The sequence below is a fragment of the Rana temporaria genome, chromosome 4 (genome assembly GCF_905171775.1).
Source record: "Rana temporaria chromosome 4, aRanTem1.1, whole genome shotgun sequence".
NCBI lineage: Eukaryota > Metazoa > Chordata > Amphibia > Anura > Ranidae > Rana > Rana temporaria.
In genome coordinates, this window is record NC_053492.1 from 306,622,235 (window position 1) to 306,641,050 (window position 18,816).

Below are 18,816 nucleotides of genomic sequence, written 5' to 3' on the forward strand. Positions count from 1 at the left end.
CCGAGTGTGGAACTGGGCATACAGTACCGCCTTGAAGGAGGCTACCCACAGGCCCCGAACCAGCAGGCGCCCGGAGAGAAGACCGATTACGTGATGCCAATACCTTCACCGCAGACTGAAGAGTCTGCAATTTCTCCAGGGGAAGAAGGACCTTCGCCACCAAGGAGTCCGGATCAACACTACATACTCCAACACTGAGTCGGAACCTAGCATGCCCAGGATTTGAACCCTGGGTCGCACACATGGAGGGCAGGCTTGCTGCCACTGAGCTACACCTTCTGGCCTAAACGTTTAACACCCACCCGAATCTTCGGAGGGTCTGAATGGGAATAACACATCCACTAGGTCGGAGACAGAAGCTGCTCTCAGAAGACAGTTGTCCAAGTAGCCAAATTAGGCAAAACCTTGCTGTCCCAACAAAGTTAGGATAAGTGCGAGCTCCTAGCTGAAAACCCATGGTGCTGACGCCAGATCAAAAGGGAGGGCCACAGGCTGACAGAGACCCTCTCTCATCACGAAGCACAGAAAAAAACACTGACATGCGCAAAACGGGACATGCATGTATGCGTCCCTAATGTCCGAGGACGCCAGGACGTCCCCCGGATGGAGCGCAGCTACCACCGAACAAAATGATTCCATGCAGAACTACCCGACGTTCACAAAGGTATTTAGGGCTTGAGGCCGATAGAAAACCCCAAACCTCTCGTCCTGCAGGAAAGGTAAAATTACCCCGCAGCTTAGCAAATCCCACACTGCCCAAGGCAGACCAACGGGCCGGGAGAGGAAGACAAGAGGAAAGAACTTTGTTCTGTGGATAGGAGGAAACCCTATCTAGTACTCCGAAGAGACCACCTCGCAGACCCACTGGTCAGAGAGCAGGGAGGTTTCACCGAATTGTGAACCTGCAAGCCGCCCCTCCCACCTAGAGACAGGGAGGGAAGGCTACATACATTGGCAGGATTTGGGTGCCGGCGTCATCGGCTTACGCACCCAGGGACGGATTAGTCCCCCAGCTGGGCCTTTGACGGCCTGGGAGGGTTGCCCCTAAATAATACACACACATAGTGTGTATGTATATTATGTAGGTGTATGAACACATGCCTTTGGAGGAAACCGGAGTACCCGGAGGTAACCCACGCAGACACAGGGAGCGACAATGCAAGCTTCAGGCAGATTGGCGTCAGTGTCCAGATTCGAACCAATGACTCTCTTGCTGCCAAGTAATGGAGTTAACCACTACACCACTGTGTGCATAAAACCATTCTGAAACAGAAGCCCTGGATAACAAGGGCGCAGCATTCAATGAAGCATCACAGACCTATATGAGGCCCTGGACCAGCTGGTCCGCTAGCCTAATAACTTCGGGAGAGAGTCGGTGCTCCTCCACTGTCTGGTGCAAAATGCTCACTCCGTGAGTTGTATACAGCACTAGGGGTCAGGACTACTCCAAGATGGCTGCCGAGCGTTCAGAACGCGGCCACAGGAAAATGGCCGACCGCAATGTAAGCTGCGCCATAGCGCAGCTACGACAAAATGGCCACCAATGGGAGTTTTCAATGTAATTTAAAAACCCAAAAAATGGCACCAGGGCCGACTGAGACCCCAGAGTAGTGGCCACAATAGGCCGCAAGTCAGACCCCAGCATGGTAAACCTGGAAAGGGTCAGTACTTCGGATCTTCTATCAGTCAGATCTATACAAGCTATGAAGAAGCACTAAGGCATAGTGCGAAACGTCAGCTTTTCTTTTGTTGTGCTGTTTTTTGCTGTGGCATGTATTTTGTGATTTTTAATTAAAGGAGGAGTTTTTTTGGAGTGCGGCTGTCCCAGCTTTTTTCCTTCATCCTAATCCATACAAGCGGGGGGTTCCCGCCCGGCGGTGAGGAACTACAAAAGCCCTCAGCGGCTTTTCTCATTCCGCATCTCAGAAATTATCAAAGAAGGGCACAGAAGGAAAAAACCTACACAGAGCGGTCCGATTTGTGTGATCCAAAAAAGACAGAGCCCTCGGCGGAAACCCAGCTGCACTATCCAGCTTAAGAGAGTCCCTTGCAGCAGTAAAAAGCGCACCCATAAATGCCTTAGTCTGCTTTTTTTTTTTTTTACTACCCAGGTACCTGGTCCATGGCTCCATAACAGAGCGTTCCCCAGGAGATAACGGGGGAAGGGGGCACTCTTTTACCGCCTGTCCACAGTCCACCCCCACCCTGGCACAAACGTGTCCAGGACTAACAATAAAACCTCTGTGGGAATCCCAGGTGCCAACACCTGCTGCCACCACCAGCATGTGGGGAAGGACCCAGATACTGACTCCAGATATTAATAATATTTACATAGTGTGTATTAGAATATGCACACCTGTCCTTACAAATAAACAAAAGCTCCTAGAGCCCTATTCAGGGCCTCTCACCCACTTGCTGCGCTGACCAGGGGACTCACCTCAGGAGGAGACTGCCCAGCGCTGCCGTCCGCTCTCAGCACACAGCGTGTGAGAGGAAAAGAACCGCGAGGTAACTGTGCGGCATCTGCAGGGACCTGTGTGCCAAATGGCGGCAAAATGCCACATTTAAACAGGAAAAGCCTCCTAGGACTTTTTTTAAGGATAAGACACAGATACATTGCAATGAGCATATGAGATATAATGACCATACAAAACCGTTACAGGTGGGTAAGGATCACCAATCAGTCAGCGTCTAACTACTCACTGAAGTATAACACAGGGTAATCATAAACATCTGTGCTCATCACAGGGCTTTTTAACAGTAAAAAAACACAGGCCATATAACACAGTCCCCTCAAGAAGGCCCCCTCCCCCCTGACAGCGATGTTAGCAATGCAGCAAGGGAAAAGGAGCAGGGAAGGGAGGAGAAGAGGACCCCCGAAACCCCAGGAATGCCTAGCCGTACCAACCCACCGAAGCAGGAGGGACTGTACTTACCCGTCCGAGCGAGGACTAGCTGACTCATTCCTGACAGAACTACAACCACAATGGAGGTAGCTGTCGGCCCGGTCCACTGTGAGTGAGACAACACCACAGCCCAGTCATATGTGGACCTCGGAGCAAAGCTCACCGGCCACCCCAGGAGTCATGGGGTATGGCGTGGCAGACCCAGCCTCTTTGCAAAGGTGTGCCCACGCTTGCTGGTCGGACTGAGTAGACTACAAGGATCTATATTATCCAGCCTGTCTCTCAGCCGACAGTTGAAAGAAGATTCTTCAAGAAAAAGTAAAATAAAATAAAATACAATTTCTCCTCAGGGCGCTGGGCCCAAAGGGAGCCATACGTCCTTATCCTTGTTAGGCAGAACAAAACTGAGGCTGCAGTGAGGAGGGTTATGTCTGGAGGGACCGCCCCCTGGGCGGGGCTGTTCAACTCTGTTAATGTAACATGTATTTAATTATCTAACATATTTCTGCCTAGTCCTCTCCTGTAAACAGGGAATATAACCCACTTGTCAAGATTTAAGGAGCTGTGTCCGTCCATGGACGATAAGAGAAATAATTATTATCCACACTAAATATGTGTTATGCACAAAAAGGTTGATGACCAGGATAAAACACTGCACACCAAAGACAGACCACCCTTTTAGTAAAAGAGCGGCCTGTCTCCTCCCAGGGCACACCCCTCTAACATGTTTCATCCTCCCACAGGGCTTAATCATTGAGCCAATACGTTTAAGCCCTATGGGAGGGAGCGAAATATGTCAGGGGGGCAGGACAGCTGTCTTTGGTGTGCGGTGTCCTATCCTTGTCATCAGGTATCTCATAGCAAGCCGGGACAAGTTTCCTAGATGCCAGCACCGGTTAGCGAATGAGAGCCACCAGATGAGTTTAAGTTGGTGCTTTGTGTGGCGCTCTGTGAAGATGAAAAAAGGTTTCTTCAGGCAAATGGTCAATATCCCCTGTGTAATTTAGAAACCCAAGATAACAATTTCTTAGCCTAATATAATAAACCTTTTATAAATAAAATGTTGCATGTTATCTGAAAGAATCTGCATGTGCTTACGAAAATTTTTAATTTTTAAACGCTATGATTAAGGCGTATCTAAACTCAAGAACAAAAATGTAACATACTGCAGCTTACCAGTCCTCATATGTGGTGACTGAATTAATTTTCTTTATTTTTACCTAGTGATTTTGTCAGTAATTTGTCACTCACTGTACTGTATTTGGAGGACCAGCTTTGTCACTCCAAGTTGCTCACTCCTAATTTTAACTACGGAATACACCCCCCCCCCCCTCTCCTCATCTCTGTAATACATATACTGTATTTTGTTACTGAAACACATAAAACACTTTCAATGTTATACTGAACGAATCAAAAGAGAGCAAATATGAGAAGACATTTTTACATACACTTTAAGACCTTAAGCAATGGACACAACATGCATCCTTTACCTTTCTAACATGTCCCTGGTTTCATTTAGTAGCCGTATTGTGATGACATCTTTTTCTGTCAGTCCACATGCCTAAAAAAAAACAAAGGTATACATAATCAGCAAAGACAACAGTATAACATTGAAAGTGTTTTATGTGTTTCAGTAACAGCTCTGAATTATTGTATGTTTATCTCATTTCTCTAAATGGAATACAATGCACAGGCAACATTGATTCCGCTATGTTTTTAAGGGGGTTATTGAATGACAGAGCTACATAAAACTAGAAGTGGGATAGAAAATACCTGAGCTGTTAATGGGTTCTCTTCATCTGCCATCATAAATTGACACAACATTGACTTGCTTTGAGATGCCTTTACAGTTGGTGTTTCACCGTATTCTTCCACCAACCTTCGTATTTCTTTGATATGTTGCTCCAAATCCATGAGAGAGAGAGAGTGCTTCAGAGATAAGCTGTTAAAAAAGTATAATCAATGTACCTGCACATTATGCCAAAAAATGTATTTCTAAGACTGAATATGAATTTGAGATAAAAACGATTAGGTTGATTGGGAAGTTTTAAGCACCACAATATTATCAATGAAGAAAATAATGAAAACTCAATGGGACTTTTAAGGTGCTGCAATAAAAAACATCTACAGAATGGAATTAAAAAATACATACAACATACAATTGTTACTATACCACAACAAGGACTGTACATTATAACATATACAAAACACATACTCATTTTTTAGAAGCGTTGCCACTGGAAAAAGTGGAATAGTCTTTTCGGATGCGTTTTACACTTTTGCTTCTTAGCCTAGGTTCACACTGAGCTGCGGAAATTAAGCCGTGTGAGTTCAGCTGAACACACACTATTTCACTCAGCCATGTCAGTCCAGATTTCGGCCGCAATTACAGAGACATCCGTGCAGGTTGTCCGAGGTTATCAAATCAGTGTCAAGCAAAGCTCTCACTATTGGTGGAACATTGTCCCCTAGCCTTTATACAAGCAGGTCCCAGTGTTCACATGGCTGCAGTTTAAAAGATCGTTTAGATGTGAGGGCAATTGTTGCCCATGCTGCCCCCACATTTTACGAGGCGACACGATTCATTCTAGATACTTAGATAAAGATTTTAAGGCATCTTCATTCATCAATTCTAACACTAGGTATGTAGTCACCTATGAACAATGTTCTGTCCAATACGTGGGGCACATGGCCCACAGGGATAGCCTATATGATCATCTTTATGATATATCCAGAAATCATTCCACCAACGTAGCGAGGCATTGGAATTTATGCCACGATAATGATGTCAGTAGCCTACGGATCCAGGGGGTTGAAAAGGTTATGTTATCAAAAAGGAGAGTTCATTGGATATTCCATCTCAATACCAGGCAGCCCATCGGCCTTAACTTTGAGTGGGATGTCTCACACTTTTAACACAACTTTTTTACACCATTTTGTATACCACTTCTATACCAATCTTTACACCCCCTTTATACTGAATGTTTTTACATTCGCTATGCCAAAATTGATGGTATATTTGATGGTATATATACACTTTTGGTTTGAGTTACATATGGGACCTCCCCAACTTGGAATAGTTCTTTATATTTACTTTTATGATATTTCTTGATGAGATGTTATGATTGTCCGCTGCTTGCCAATACATTCCATCTTAGTTCTGTTTGGTTCACACATTTTCTTCTTTTTCTGCCATGTTCCCTCTTTTCTTAACCACTTCCTTACCAAGTCATTTTAATTTATATTGCGAAGAATAAAAAACCCAGTGGTGATTAAATACCACCAAAAGAAAGCTCTATTTGTGTGAAATTATAAAAATGTTATTTACGTACAGTATTGTAAAAAAACTTCCTTTTGTCGGAGGTCTTCAAGCTGGTTGTGTGACAGGCAGGGTCTTGTTTTCAGCACTAGGTGGCACTTGATGATGCAGAGAGCACTGCTTACATGATAAGAGATCATTCTTTGCATCAACAAATTAGTGCAGGGCATCATAGGGACACAACCACTAATGGATCACAGGAAGCAGGTTGAATGGTGCTGGGATTTTTCAATTCGGAAGAGAAATGGCACTCAGTCGTAGAGCAGTTAGTCTGTTAAGGACAGTGCTGGAGAGGAGGCAATCATTACAGCAAGAACTGCTGTTCATATATTTACAATTGTTTCAAAAAATAAATCTGGAATTGGACTTTCAAGTAAAACTAAAAAGGCAAATTTTTATTTTTATACTGAATAAAGTAAGGGCGGGTTATATCCCCTGACGTTTTTTTTTGTCCCATTGGGGAAATTGTTTTTCACCTCCTGCCCTATAGCCAAAACAGAAAATCCCGCCAAAGTGGGGGACTCCCTGATTTTCACCAGGGTCCCCACTGGAAAAGTTTCCTATTATATCTGCCCTGATGTTATTCCTAAATTTAGAAATGTTATTTAATTTCCACTGATGATAATGGTAAACAGAACAAATAAAGAGAGTAAATCTCCCTAATGGAAGCGCAGAGAGCAATAAAAACCTGACAGGTGTTCCAATCCCTCTCTTGGAGATCAAGAAAACAATGGAAACCTTCACTTTTATCATCCCTGCCTAAGAACTCTTTACACTGGGGCCGCAGTCGTGTTAGCGCTAAAGTGCTGCTTGTTTAAGAGAAGCTTTACCGCTGTTTAAGCTGCGCTTTTCGGCCGCTAGCGAGGTGCTTTTAACCCTCCAAAGAAGGGGTTAAAAGCACCCATGTTGCGGTGCTTTCGAAGCGCTGCCAATTCATTTCAATGGACAGGGTTGTTTTATGAGCGCAAAATACAGTGCTCGCAACCCGCCCGAAAGATGGTGCTTGCAGGACTTTTCCTAACGTCCCGCAAGCGAACCCCCCAGTGTGAAAAGGCATACTGAAATGAATGGGAGGCGGTTTTCAGGCGCTATTTAGAGGCTATTTCTAGCACTAAAATGCCTGAAAACCACCTCAGTGTAAAAGGGGTCTAAGGGTTACAGAATGCACATGCTCTTATTGTAGTTTTTAAATATTTTATTTTAACAACAATACAAATCACAGTAAATTAAGACTTTTATAAATAGCAGCTTGTTTGCTTCACACAAAATGGCATAAGTGTGTAATCTGTATGAAACCTACTTCTAATTAGACTTACCTGCCAAGCACCTTCTGCACTGCTTGTTTCACTATTGTTATCAGTTCTGTCAGGCCTGAGGAAAAAAACATAACAGATCATGCCCTCCACTTCCGGAGTAAGCACAGGTATTCTGACATGGAGAAAAAGCCTAACATCAGATACTTCAAAATGAGCAAAGTGTGAAATTATATCGTACCATCTCCTAGGAGGTGTTGAATGCTAGACAAATACTGTTGTTGCACCTCTGGAGATGCTTGGAGACCCTGGTAAAAGAATAAAATAATGTTTTACTGCCAAGTCACCCATGTGTGCAACACATTTAAAAAGCAGTATTTACAGTTTTCTGTTAAAGTAAAGCAATTTATTTTAGACAGAAACTGACAGGGGTTTTAAAGGCCAAGTTCACCTTTCTGGAAATGTTACACCCGTATCTAGGGGGTAACATGCACACACCTCCCCCCCCCCCCACCCGCCAGTGGGTGGGGGGGATCCTTTCCCTGAACCCGCTATTGCAATTTGAAAACACGACAGAGTCCTTCATTCACAGTTTCCTGTAAATGAATGGACTACAAGTACCAACGGCCATTGTGGCCAACAACTTGTAGTTCTCAATAAACTGTGAGGGCGCTGGTGAGCGCGCTCGTAGTTCCTTGATCCTGCTGCTCTCAAGCAACTGCCTGCCCACATCCGAGGTACAAGCAGGCAGCCACCCTGAGAATCTTCAGAAGCCTAGCATTGCACCCAAAATCTGATATAGGGCGCAATGCTCTTCAAGCTCCCTAGAAAAGGAAAACTAAATGCACATTTTTAAAAAAAATTATAGGCGTAAATCGCACTGCAAATAATAGCATGCGATTTGAACAGGAATGTGGTGCGAAAGGAATTGCACTGCATTTCGGTTCAAATCACATGCAATTCTTTGCAATGCGATATGGGCCCCTCTTTTTTTGTATTGACGCAAATCTCACCGCAAATTATTGCTACTCAGAATTGGCAAGAACTTGACCAAAAGTATCGGTACTCATACTTGCCGATAACAAAAGATGGTATTGGTGCAACCATACATTTCAGCAATTTCTACAGAAAAAAAAAAATCTATAGAATAGAGCATGGTGTGGGGGACGTGTCTAAATCTTGAAGTTACTAGATTAGTCTTTTGGCTTATATAAAGGTCTAGCTTGGACCAATGCACAGACAATGTGCAGGTGTGTTTCTTGACTTACATTACAGGGTTTTCCTCCTGATGAGTTGTCCAGATAGATGTATCCACCGATAATATTTAGCTGAACACGAAGCAGAACAACCAGCATACATGTGCTATAAACTGCTCCTATACTCCTGGTGAAACCTGAGAAATTACAGAGTAGTATACCCTTGTGTTAAAATGTTAAACTTTGATAACAATTATTCATAACCCAAAAAGGGACATTCCAAAGTAATTAAAATGTAGAAAAATGGAAATCTCCCAATCAGATTTCACATTAGTTCGGTTGTATTAGTACATACAGTATATTGCAAAACTTTTTATTCAAGGAGAGAAAAGTCATCAGGTATATTACAGGGCTTTTTTTCAGGGGGAACTCAGTTCCACCACCTCTGGCTCAGACCCTTGCCTGCTCACCACAATCACTTGTAAACACAGAAGTCTGGTTTCTGGGTTTACAAGTGACAGCTCTACACTCTGTGTGTAACCCCCTGAACTCTACACTATGTATGTAATGCAATCCTGGTATTTAATGCCCCTTTAAGACCTTCCTACTGTTTGTGAAATTTGAATGGGGTCGTGGTTGAGTTCCTGCACCTATTTTTTGAGAAAAAAAGCTCTGGGTATATTTTTATATATATATATATATATATATATATATATATATAGATAGATAGATAGATAGATAGATAGATAGATAGATAGATAGATAGATAGATAGAGATAGATAATGGCGAGGTATGGCAGCACCTTTAAAAAAAAATCAAAAAAATCAGATCAATGTCATCACATGCTGCAATTGTGAAGGATGAACACTGGGGTGGATTCAGTAAGCAATTGCGTCTGCGTAACCATAGTTACGCAGCGCAATTGCTTAGTTGCGCCGGCGTAACGACTTTTCTGTATTCAGAAAGCTCGTTACGCCGACTGCAGCCTAAGATATGACTGGCAAAAGGCTCTTATGCCGTCGTATCGTAGGCTGCATTCTTACGATGGCCGCTAGGTGGCGTTCCCGTAGTGGTCAGCGTAGAGTGTGCAAATTGCATACTAACGCCGATTCACAACCGTACGCGCGCCCTACGTACGCAGTTTACGTCGTTTACGTTCGTCGGGTTCCGCGTAAGGCTGCCCATGCTATTAGCAGGGGCAGCCAATGCCAAGTATACCCGTCGTTCCCGCGTTGCGATGTTTGAAAATGACGTTGTTTGCGTAAGTGAATCGTGAATGGAGCTGGACGCCATTTACGTTCACGTTGAAGCAAATGACGTCCTTGCGACGTCATTTGCCGCAATGCACGTCGGGAAAGTTTCCCGACGGAGCATGCGCACTACGTTCGGCGCGGGAACGCGCCTAATTTAAATGATCCACGCCCCCTACGGGATCATTTAAATTACGCGCCCTTACGCCGGGCAGTTTTAAGGAGCGCCCGCGCAAATTACGTAGCTACTGCTTCATGAATGAAGCGTAGCGCAGGTAATTCACGGAGGCGCAGCGTTAAAACGGTACGCTGCGCCTCCGTAAGAGGGCGCAATTCCGACCTGAATCCAGCCCACTGATGTGATGTGGGAAATGCACAGGAATTGCTGCGTTTTCAACATCACATAGCAATCACACTGTGTTAATGAGATCTGCCATGGGCGTCAATTAAACCCGGTTCACACTGTCACATCACATGTGATTTGCACAGGAATCGCACCACATTCCTGTGCAAATCACATGTGATTCTGTGCATTGATGTTCATACCCATGCAATTTGATTCAGGCAAATGCTTTGGGACCTGTTTTGCAGGAAACACAGCAATTCCTGTGCATTTCCAGCATCGAATCAGTGTGAACCGGCCCTAAAAGTTAACAACACTCCAAAAGCACGTTGCAGATTGCAGTGTGTTTGCCTGAATCAGATCGTATGGGTGTTTATACCAGTTTATATCCAGTTCAGCAAAAATGCGGATGTGGTGCCATTTGAGCCATACAAAATGATAGGCTCAAAAAACACTGCATAGAATCACATTTGATTTCCACAAGAATGCAAAGCACTATTCCCATTTCACGTTTCTGGCTGTGTATATAAGTGGGTGCTAAAGCAACCACTGGCTGGAACCATAAATAGTCAGAGTTAGACAATGTTACCAGCACACCATGAATCTCCAGAATAGGTCCAAAGCTTTATGCAACAAAAACATCGTTACAGCACATCTTAATGTTTCAGCGCCTCGAAGGATTCCTCCATCAGGCATGCAAAGGGGTCCTTTGAGGCTCTGAAACATTGCTATTTGCTGTAATGATGTGATTGCTGACCCATTCTGGAGATCAATGGTGCTCTGGTGACATTTTCTCGTTATACAGGAATGCGGTGCGATTCCTGTGCGAATCACATGCAATGTGACAGCATGAACTGGGGCCTCTTTCCTACAGGTGGGCCGGTGAGGATGGCAATAACAGGCAGATGGGCCACTGAACATCCACTTAAACCTACCATACAGCTGAAGGGTGCTGTATACATACCACAGCCACAGTGCTGTGTGTCATGGTCACAACAAATTTGTTGAATTTACAGCTCGCCAATTCAAGTCAAAGGGGCAGCACTGCAAACACGAGCCAAGTGCTTGGCTTATAGTTTTGGTATGTTAGGAGGAATTAAACATTTCTGTTCAGCAAAAAAAAAAAAAAAGACAGAAATCAAAAATGGCAGGATCATCTGAATGATTGGAAGCAGCTGCCTGCCATCTTTTAAAAAGTAATTAACTGCAAATTGTTTTTATAGACATCCCAAGATATGATCTCACTCTGCAATTAAAACAGACCTTCCAGGTAGAGATATCAGTACCGTTTGTTGCTTAGCAATATATGCATGGACTTTAGCTTTTAGCTAAAAGTCAACACCATTGACTATGATTAATCATTAAAAAAAAAAAACACACACACATACAATCCTACTGGGTCTGTATTATACAAACTTTTGGTCTAGTGGGGGGGCTCCATAACATACATACACAATTACAAACCCAAGAGCAAATGGATATATATTAATATACAAGATGTGTGCAAGTTTTAGATTTTAGTGCAGTCTGGTCAGCTGGTTGCTTTTAACATAACTATGTCTGTCTAGTTGTCTATTAGCTGGATTCAGGTAGGGCGGCGTATTTTAGAGCCGGCGTAGCGTATCGTATTTACGCTACGCCGCCGTAAGTCAGAGAGGCAAGTGCTGTATTCACAAAGCACTTGCCTCCTAAGTTACGGCGGCTGATTTACGCATTCTAGGCGTAAATCAGCGTTCACGCCCCTAGCGGCCGGCGGAACTAGACAGCTAAGATACGACGGCGCAGGCCGTCGTATCTTAGTTACATTTAAGTGTATCTCAATTTGAGAATACACTTAAATGTACGACGGCTTAGATTCAGAGTTACAGCGGCGTATCTACTGATACGCCGGTTTAACTCTTTGCGAATCTAGCTATATGTGTATAAATTTGTGTATTTTTAAAAGAATACATTTTAATTGGGGGCTGTTTTTCCTTCCTGGGTAATATTTTTGGAGATGGGCTTTACCTTTTCCCAAACCACTAGTGTTTTCCTGCAACCCTACTAGAGCCGCACGATTAATCGCGAAAAGATCGCAATCTCGATTCACCCCCCTCCTGCGCGATCCCCAGGCTGGATGACCCGCGATTTTCTGATGCGGCCATTTGAAAAGTCCCTGACTTCGGCCTAGCTCCGGAGCGGCGGCCATCTTGGTACACCTGGCGGCAGCTGTCTCGTCGGGAAGTGAATTTTCGTCGCCGCCATCTTGCTCCACCCCACACTCCTGCACATCTTGTTACACCCAACGGAGTTTTAGATTTCACAGTTATTTTCAACACAAAACGGAGCTTATGTACTTAAATACAGTATATGTAAATCTGACAAACTGTTTACATGTTAAATTTTAAAAGCAGCAGCAAACTGTACATGCTTGCTAATGTGACAGAACACCTCTGATTTTTACATTTTACATTTAGTTAAGGTCAGCAGGTTTGCTGCGGCTTTTAAAATTTAACATGTAAACAGTCCGTCAGATTTACATATACTGTATTTAAAGAGGTTGTAAAGGTACAATTTTTTTTGCTGAAATAGCTTCCTTTACCTTAGTGCAGTGCTCCTTCACTTACCTCATCCCTCGATTTTGCTTTTAAATGTCATTATTTCTTCTTAGAAATCCTCACTTCCTGTTCTTCTGTCTAACTACACACTGTAATGCAAGGCTTTCTCCCTGGTGTGGAGAAAGCCTCTTGAGGGGGCGAGCAGGAGTGTCAGGACGCCCACTAACACACAGCTCTTTTCTCTATCTGCAAAGTAGAGAGTGTCCCGACACTCCTGCTCGCCCCCTCCCCCTCAAGAGGCTTTCTCCACACCAGGGAGAAAGCCTCGCATTACTGTGTGAGAAGAAATAAGGACATTTAAAAAGCAAAATCAAAGGATGAGGTAAGTGAAGGAGGACTGTACTAAGGTAACGGAAGCTATTTAGGGAAAACAATTTTTACCTTTACAACCCCTTTAAGCACATAAGCTCTGCTTTGTGTTGAAAATAACTTTAAATAAATACATTTTTGAGAATCGTGATCTTCATTTTATGCAAAAGAATCGCGATTCTTATTTTTCCCAGAATCGTGCAGCTCTAAACTCTACCCAACAAGGCCATAGGATCAGATACAGTATTTGAATTGGACATTTACTGATCGCAGTCTGTGCTTCCCTGCACGATTGTGTCAAAAGTAGCAATCCAGGGGTCTCGGGGAAACATAAGGCATTGAAAGTTACATTATACTTACTCATAACCTTTAAATCTTCCCAAATTTCTATCTTGTTTGTTGGTCTGTATCACAAAACAAATAAATTATGGTCAAATAAATATTTCAACGTCAAATCGTTTTTTAATGAATACAAATTTTAAGAAAATAGTTTTCCAAGCTGAAGAGACTGTGGAATAAAGAGATTTTTAATACAGCTTACCTGTAAAATCTTTTTCTTGGAGTACATCACGGGACACAGAGCGGCATTCATTACTATATGGGTTATATGGAGTACCTTCAGGTGTAGACACTGGCAATCTCAAACAGGAAATGCCCCTCCCTATATAACCCCCTCCCATAGGAGGAGTACCTCAGTTTTGTAGCAAGCAGTATGCCTCCCAAAATGGTCCTCAAAAAAGAGGGGTGGGAGCTCTGTGTCCCGTGATGTACTCCAAGAAAAAGATTTTACAGGTAAGCTGTATTAAAAATCTCTTTTTCTTTATCGTACATCACGGGACACAGAGCGGCATTCATTACTATATGGGATGTCCCAAAGCAATGCTTACAATGAGGGGAGGGAGAACATCTCCAAGACAAAAGGATTTAATTTAGAGATATACTCAAATCATAATAAATCCAACTTAGTTGAGAAAAATAAAATTTTTAAATTTAACTCGAACAAGAGGAGCCCCCGGAATCCGAGGGTCTCAAACTGCAGCCTGCAGCACTGCCTGCCCGAAGGCAGTATCAGTATTCCTTCTTACGTCCAACTTGTAGAATTTTGTAAACGTGTGGACAGAAGACCAGGTTGCCGCCTTGCAAACTTGAGCCATAGAGATCTGGTGGTGTGCTGCCCAGGAGGCGCCCATGGCCCTAGTAGAATGAGCCTTTAATGATACTGGAGGAGGCAACCCTTTCAAGCCGTAGGCCCGAGTGATTAATTGCTTAATCCACCTAGAAATGGTGGACTTTGCAGCTGCCTGCCCCTTCTTGGGCCCATCCGGTAGAATGAACAGCACATCTGTTTTCCGGATCTTCTTTGTAGCTTTAAGATAGGCCTTCATGGCCCTGACAATATCCAAGGTATGCAGCAACCCTTCCTTTCTGGAAGTAGGTTTAGGGAAGAAGGATGGTAATACCAAATCCTGGTTCAAATGAAAACTGGATATGACCTTCGGAAGGAAGGAAGGATGAGGGCGGAGAACGACCCTGTCCTTATGAAAAACAAGATATGGTTCCTTACAGGATAAGGCTGCCAGCTCCGAAACTCTTCTTGCGGAAACTATGGCAACCAAAAATACTAACTTCCTTGTCAGTAGAACCAAAGGAATATCAGCCAACGGCTCAAACGGTTGTTTCTGTAAACTTGACAGAACAAGATTTAAATCCCACGGACAAAGCGGGGATTTAACTGGAGGTCTAATACGTAAGACCCCTTGAAGGAAGGTCTTAACCAGCGAGTGGGTGGCCAGCGGCCGCTGAAACCACACTGACAGAGCAGAAATCTGTCCTTTGATTGTGCTTAATGCCAATCCTTTATCCACTCCTAGCTGGAGAAAACTTAATACTCTATCGATGGTAAATTTGCGAGAAAGCCATCGCTTGGACTCACACCAGCCTACATAGGCCTTCCAGACCCTGTAATAAATCACCCTAGAGACCGGTTTCCTGGCTCTGATTAGGGTAGAGATTACTTTCTGAGACAGACCTCTACCCCTGAGAATCAGGGATTCAGCTTCCAGGCCGTCAAATTTAGATGCCGTAAGGCAGGGTGGAGGATCGGACCTTGCGATAGCAGGTCTGGCCGTAGAGGAAGAGTCCACGGGTCTCCCACTACCATCCTTAAGATTAGTGAGTACCATGCTCTTCTGGGCCATGCTGGAGCTACCAGGATGACTGGTATGTGCTCCACCCGGATCCTGCGCAGCAGGCGGGGTAGTAACTGGAGCGGGGGAAACGCATAAAGAAGTTTGAACTGATGCCAAGGGCAAACCAACGCATCGGTTCCGCAGGCCATCGGATCCCTTGAGCGGGACATGAACCTGTCTAGTTTCTTGTTGAGTCTCGATGCCATGATATCCACGTCCGGCACTCCCCATCTTTGGCAGAGTGCTTGAAAGACTAGTGGATGCAGAGACCATTCCCCCGGCCATAGAGTCTGGCGGCTTAAGAAGTCCGCCTGAAAGTTGTCCACTCCTGGAATGAATATTGCCAATATGCAGGGCACATGAGCCTCTGCCCATAGAAGAATCAAGCTCACCTCTCTCTGAGCGGCTTGACTCCTGGTTCCCCCTTGGTGATTTATGTATGCCACGGCCGTGGCATTGTCTGATTGAATTCTCACCGGGAACCCCTGCAATTTTGACGTCCAAGCCCTGAGGGCTATTTGAGCAGCTCTGAGCTCCAAGATGTTGATGGGCAACTGCTTCTCTGGCTTTGCCCAAGTACCTTGGCGAGTGCAACCATCCAAAATTGCTCCCCAGCCCGTCAGGCTGGCGTCTGTGGTCACTATCTTCCAAGCCACTGGGCTGAAAGACCTCCCCTTCAGTAGATTCTGAGGGTCTAACCACCAACACAGACTTTGTCGGACTCTTGATGAGAGCGGCAACGGGATATCCAAGGCCTGTGGCCTTCTGCTCCATGCTGACAGGATGGCTGCCTGTAGGATGCGAGTGTGGCTCTGGGCGTATGGTACCGCCTCGAATGTGGCCACCATCTTGCCTAGTAACCTCATACATAGGCGAATAGTCGGTTCTTTCTTGCTTAGAACCAGTAGGATTAATTCCTTGATGGCTTTTACCTTCCTCAGAGGTAGGAACACTCCTTGTTGTTCTGTGTCTAATCTCATGCCGAGATATTCCAACTGCTTTGTGGGCTGGAAAGCTGACTTTTCTCGATTTAGGACCCAGCCGAACCTCTCGAGGTATTGGACCGTGAGGGCCACTGCTCGCTCCAAGCCGGGAGACGAGTGATCTATGACTAGGAGGTCGTCCAGGTATGCTAGGATCGTGACCCCTTGGATCCTTAGTTTGGCTAGGATTGGAGCTAGGACCTTCGTGAACACCCGGGGGGCCGTAGCCAACCCGAAGGGAAGCGCCACGAATTGGAAGTGACGCGAAGCCACCATGAAGCGTAGATATCTTTGATGTGGCTGATAAATTGGAACATGAAGGTAGGCATCCTTTATGTCTATGGACGCCATGAAGTCGTCCTTCTGGAGTGTGGCAGCTGCTGACCGCACGGATTCCATCCGAAATGAGCGGATCTTTAGATATGCATTTACCATCTTTAGGTCCAAAATTGGCCTGACATCTCCATTGGATTTTGGGATGATGAATAGGTTGGAGTAGAAACCCAGCCCCTGTTCCAGGACTGGTACCTCTACTATTACTTCCTGGGAAAGTAGATGATCTAATGCCGATCTTAATGCGGCTCCCTTTTCCGGATCGTTTGGAATCCTCGACTTCTGGAAATGAGGAGGAGGAAACCTTAGGAAATCTAATTTGTAGCCTGTGGCCACGGAAGACCGTACCCACTCGTCGGGAATGCTGGCTTCCCAAATCTCTGAAAAGAGTCGCAGCCTTCCCCCCACCTTCGTGGGTGGGGGCGCCCCTTCATAAGGTTGGCTTGGGGGCTGGTTTTGCTGGTTTGCGAAACCACTGCCTTTTGCCTCTAACAGCCTGTCCTTGTGATCTGCTGTTGAAGCCGAAGTTTGCTTTTGCAGGAGGCCGTCGATACTGCTTGGCATTAGAGGGCCCCTGCCCAGGGGAATACTGTCGTTTAAACGCAGGTCCCTGAACCTTCTTCTTAGTTGGCAAGAGAGTACTCTTGCCGTTTGAAATGGTCTGAATGTATTTATCTAGGTCTTCTCCGAAGAGTCGTCCTCCATGGAAGGGGAACCCTACCAGGAGCTTCTTGCATGGGGGCTCAGCCTCCCAGTTTTTTAACCATAAGAGTCTTCTCATATGGATAAGGGATAACGATAAACGTGACGCTTGCTGGATAGAATCCTTGATTGCGTCTACCGTAAAACATATGGCCTTAGGGACATCCGAAAATTTTTCTGCCTGCTGGGCCGGAATAAGTTTAAGCATCTGCTTAAATTGATCCGATAATGCTTGAGCGACCCCAATCGCAGCCACAGCTGGCTGTACTACTGCCCCTGCAGTAGTGAAGGAGTTCTTAAGTAGTGCTTCCAAGCGCTTATCAACTGGATCCTTGAACACCTGTATGTTTTCTACAGGGCATGTTAACGATCTGTTAACACATGAGATGGCTGCGTCCACTGCAGGAGTAGCCCATCTTTTGGAAAATTTTTCTTCCATAGGATATAGGACAGAGAACCTTTTAGGTGGTAAGAAGATCTTATCTGGCTTGTTCCAATCTTGGAACAAAATTCCCTCTAATAGAGGATGGATCGGAAACACAGCATTGCTTTGAGGCGCCCTCAGTGAGCCCAAAGCTGAAACCGTCGATACCTGGAGATCTGGTACTGGCAAGTTGAATGCCCTATGGACCAAGTCCGACAATCCTTGAATCCACCAGCTCTCCCTCAGGGAGACTGCCCCAGACTCCTCTGTATCCGGGTCTTCGATCCCTGAACCTACTTGGTCCTTGTCCAAGAGGTCGTCCAATTCCCCTGAGGAAAGGACCTCCTCTTCTGAGGGTCCGCGCTCGGGCGACGGAGATCTATTCCGCTTACTGCCCCGCATAGCTGCGGCTCCCATGCTTTTCTGCATCTCTTTTAAAGAGGTGAGTAATACCTCCTCCGTGACCATCTTAGGGTTGGACTGACCCGCGTCAGCTCCAGCCCCAGATCCCGATGGCCCCAAGGCTCCCTGTAGGGAAAACAGCGGCCTACCATGGTACAATACCGAGGTACACCTGCTACCTATTGGTATTTGGAACTATAAAAGTTAATTGTCCAAACACCTGTTTGGGGGATAAAAAAATGCTTCCTCTCCCCTAGATGACTTTTTTTTTTTTTTTTTTTTTTCGTTTTTGTTTCAAATCCAGGAAAGAAAAAACATTCTGTCCCCCTGAGCAGTATTGCAAAGAAAAACTATGAGATGGAAAAGAAACAGCCTATTTCTAGGCTTGAAAAAACAGTCCTCTGAAGACTGCAATATCCTTTCTGGCCACTGTGTGTCCTCGGCGCCCCGTGCTGCCGCTCTGGTCTTTCTCCTCAGTTCCAAAGTATTGAATGGAACAAACAAGGAAGGGCCGCCCCTTCCTTTAAGCCACTGACCCGCCCTTCCCCCCCAGCAATCTCAAACAGGAAATGCCCCTCCCGACAGGGGGAGGGGGGGGGATTTTGGGAG

General features: G+C 45.1%; 1 protein-coding gene across 2 annotated transcripts in view; it reads right to left on the minus strand.

The window, feature by feature from the left end:
* Positions 1-18,816, minus strand: part of PEX3 (peroxisomal biogenesis factor 3) — a 62,260-nt gene that overhangs the window by 15,231 nt on the left and 28,213 nt on the right. For both annotated transcript variants that reach the window (XM_040350573.1, XM_040350572.1), the window contains exons 5-10: positions 13,535-13,578; positions 8,747-8,871; positions 7,720-7,786; positions 7,542-7,596; positions 4,680-4,848; positions 4,397-4,467 (exon numbers count right to left, since the gene is read on the minus strand). In XM_040350573.1, coding sequence (XP_040206507.1) covers positions 4,397-4,467; positions 4,680-4,848; positions 7,542-7,596; positions 7,720-7,786; positions 8,747-8,871; positions 13,535-13,578 — 531 coding nt within the window. The remainder of the gene's footprint in view (positions 1-4,396; positions 4,468-4,679; positions 4,849-7,541; positions 7,597-7,719; positions 7,787-8,746; positions 8,872-13,534; positions 13,579-18,816) is intronic.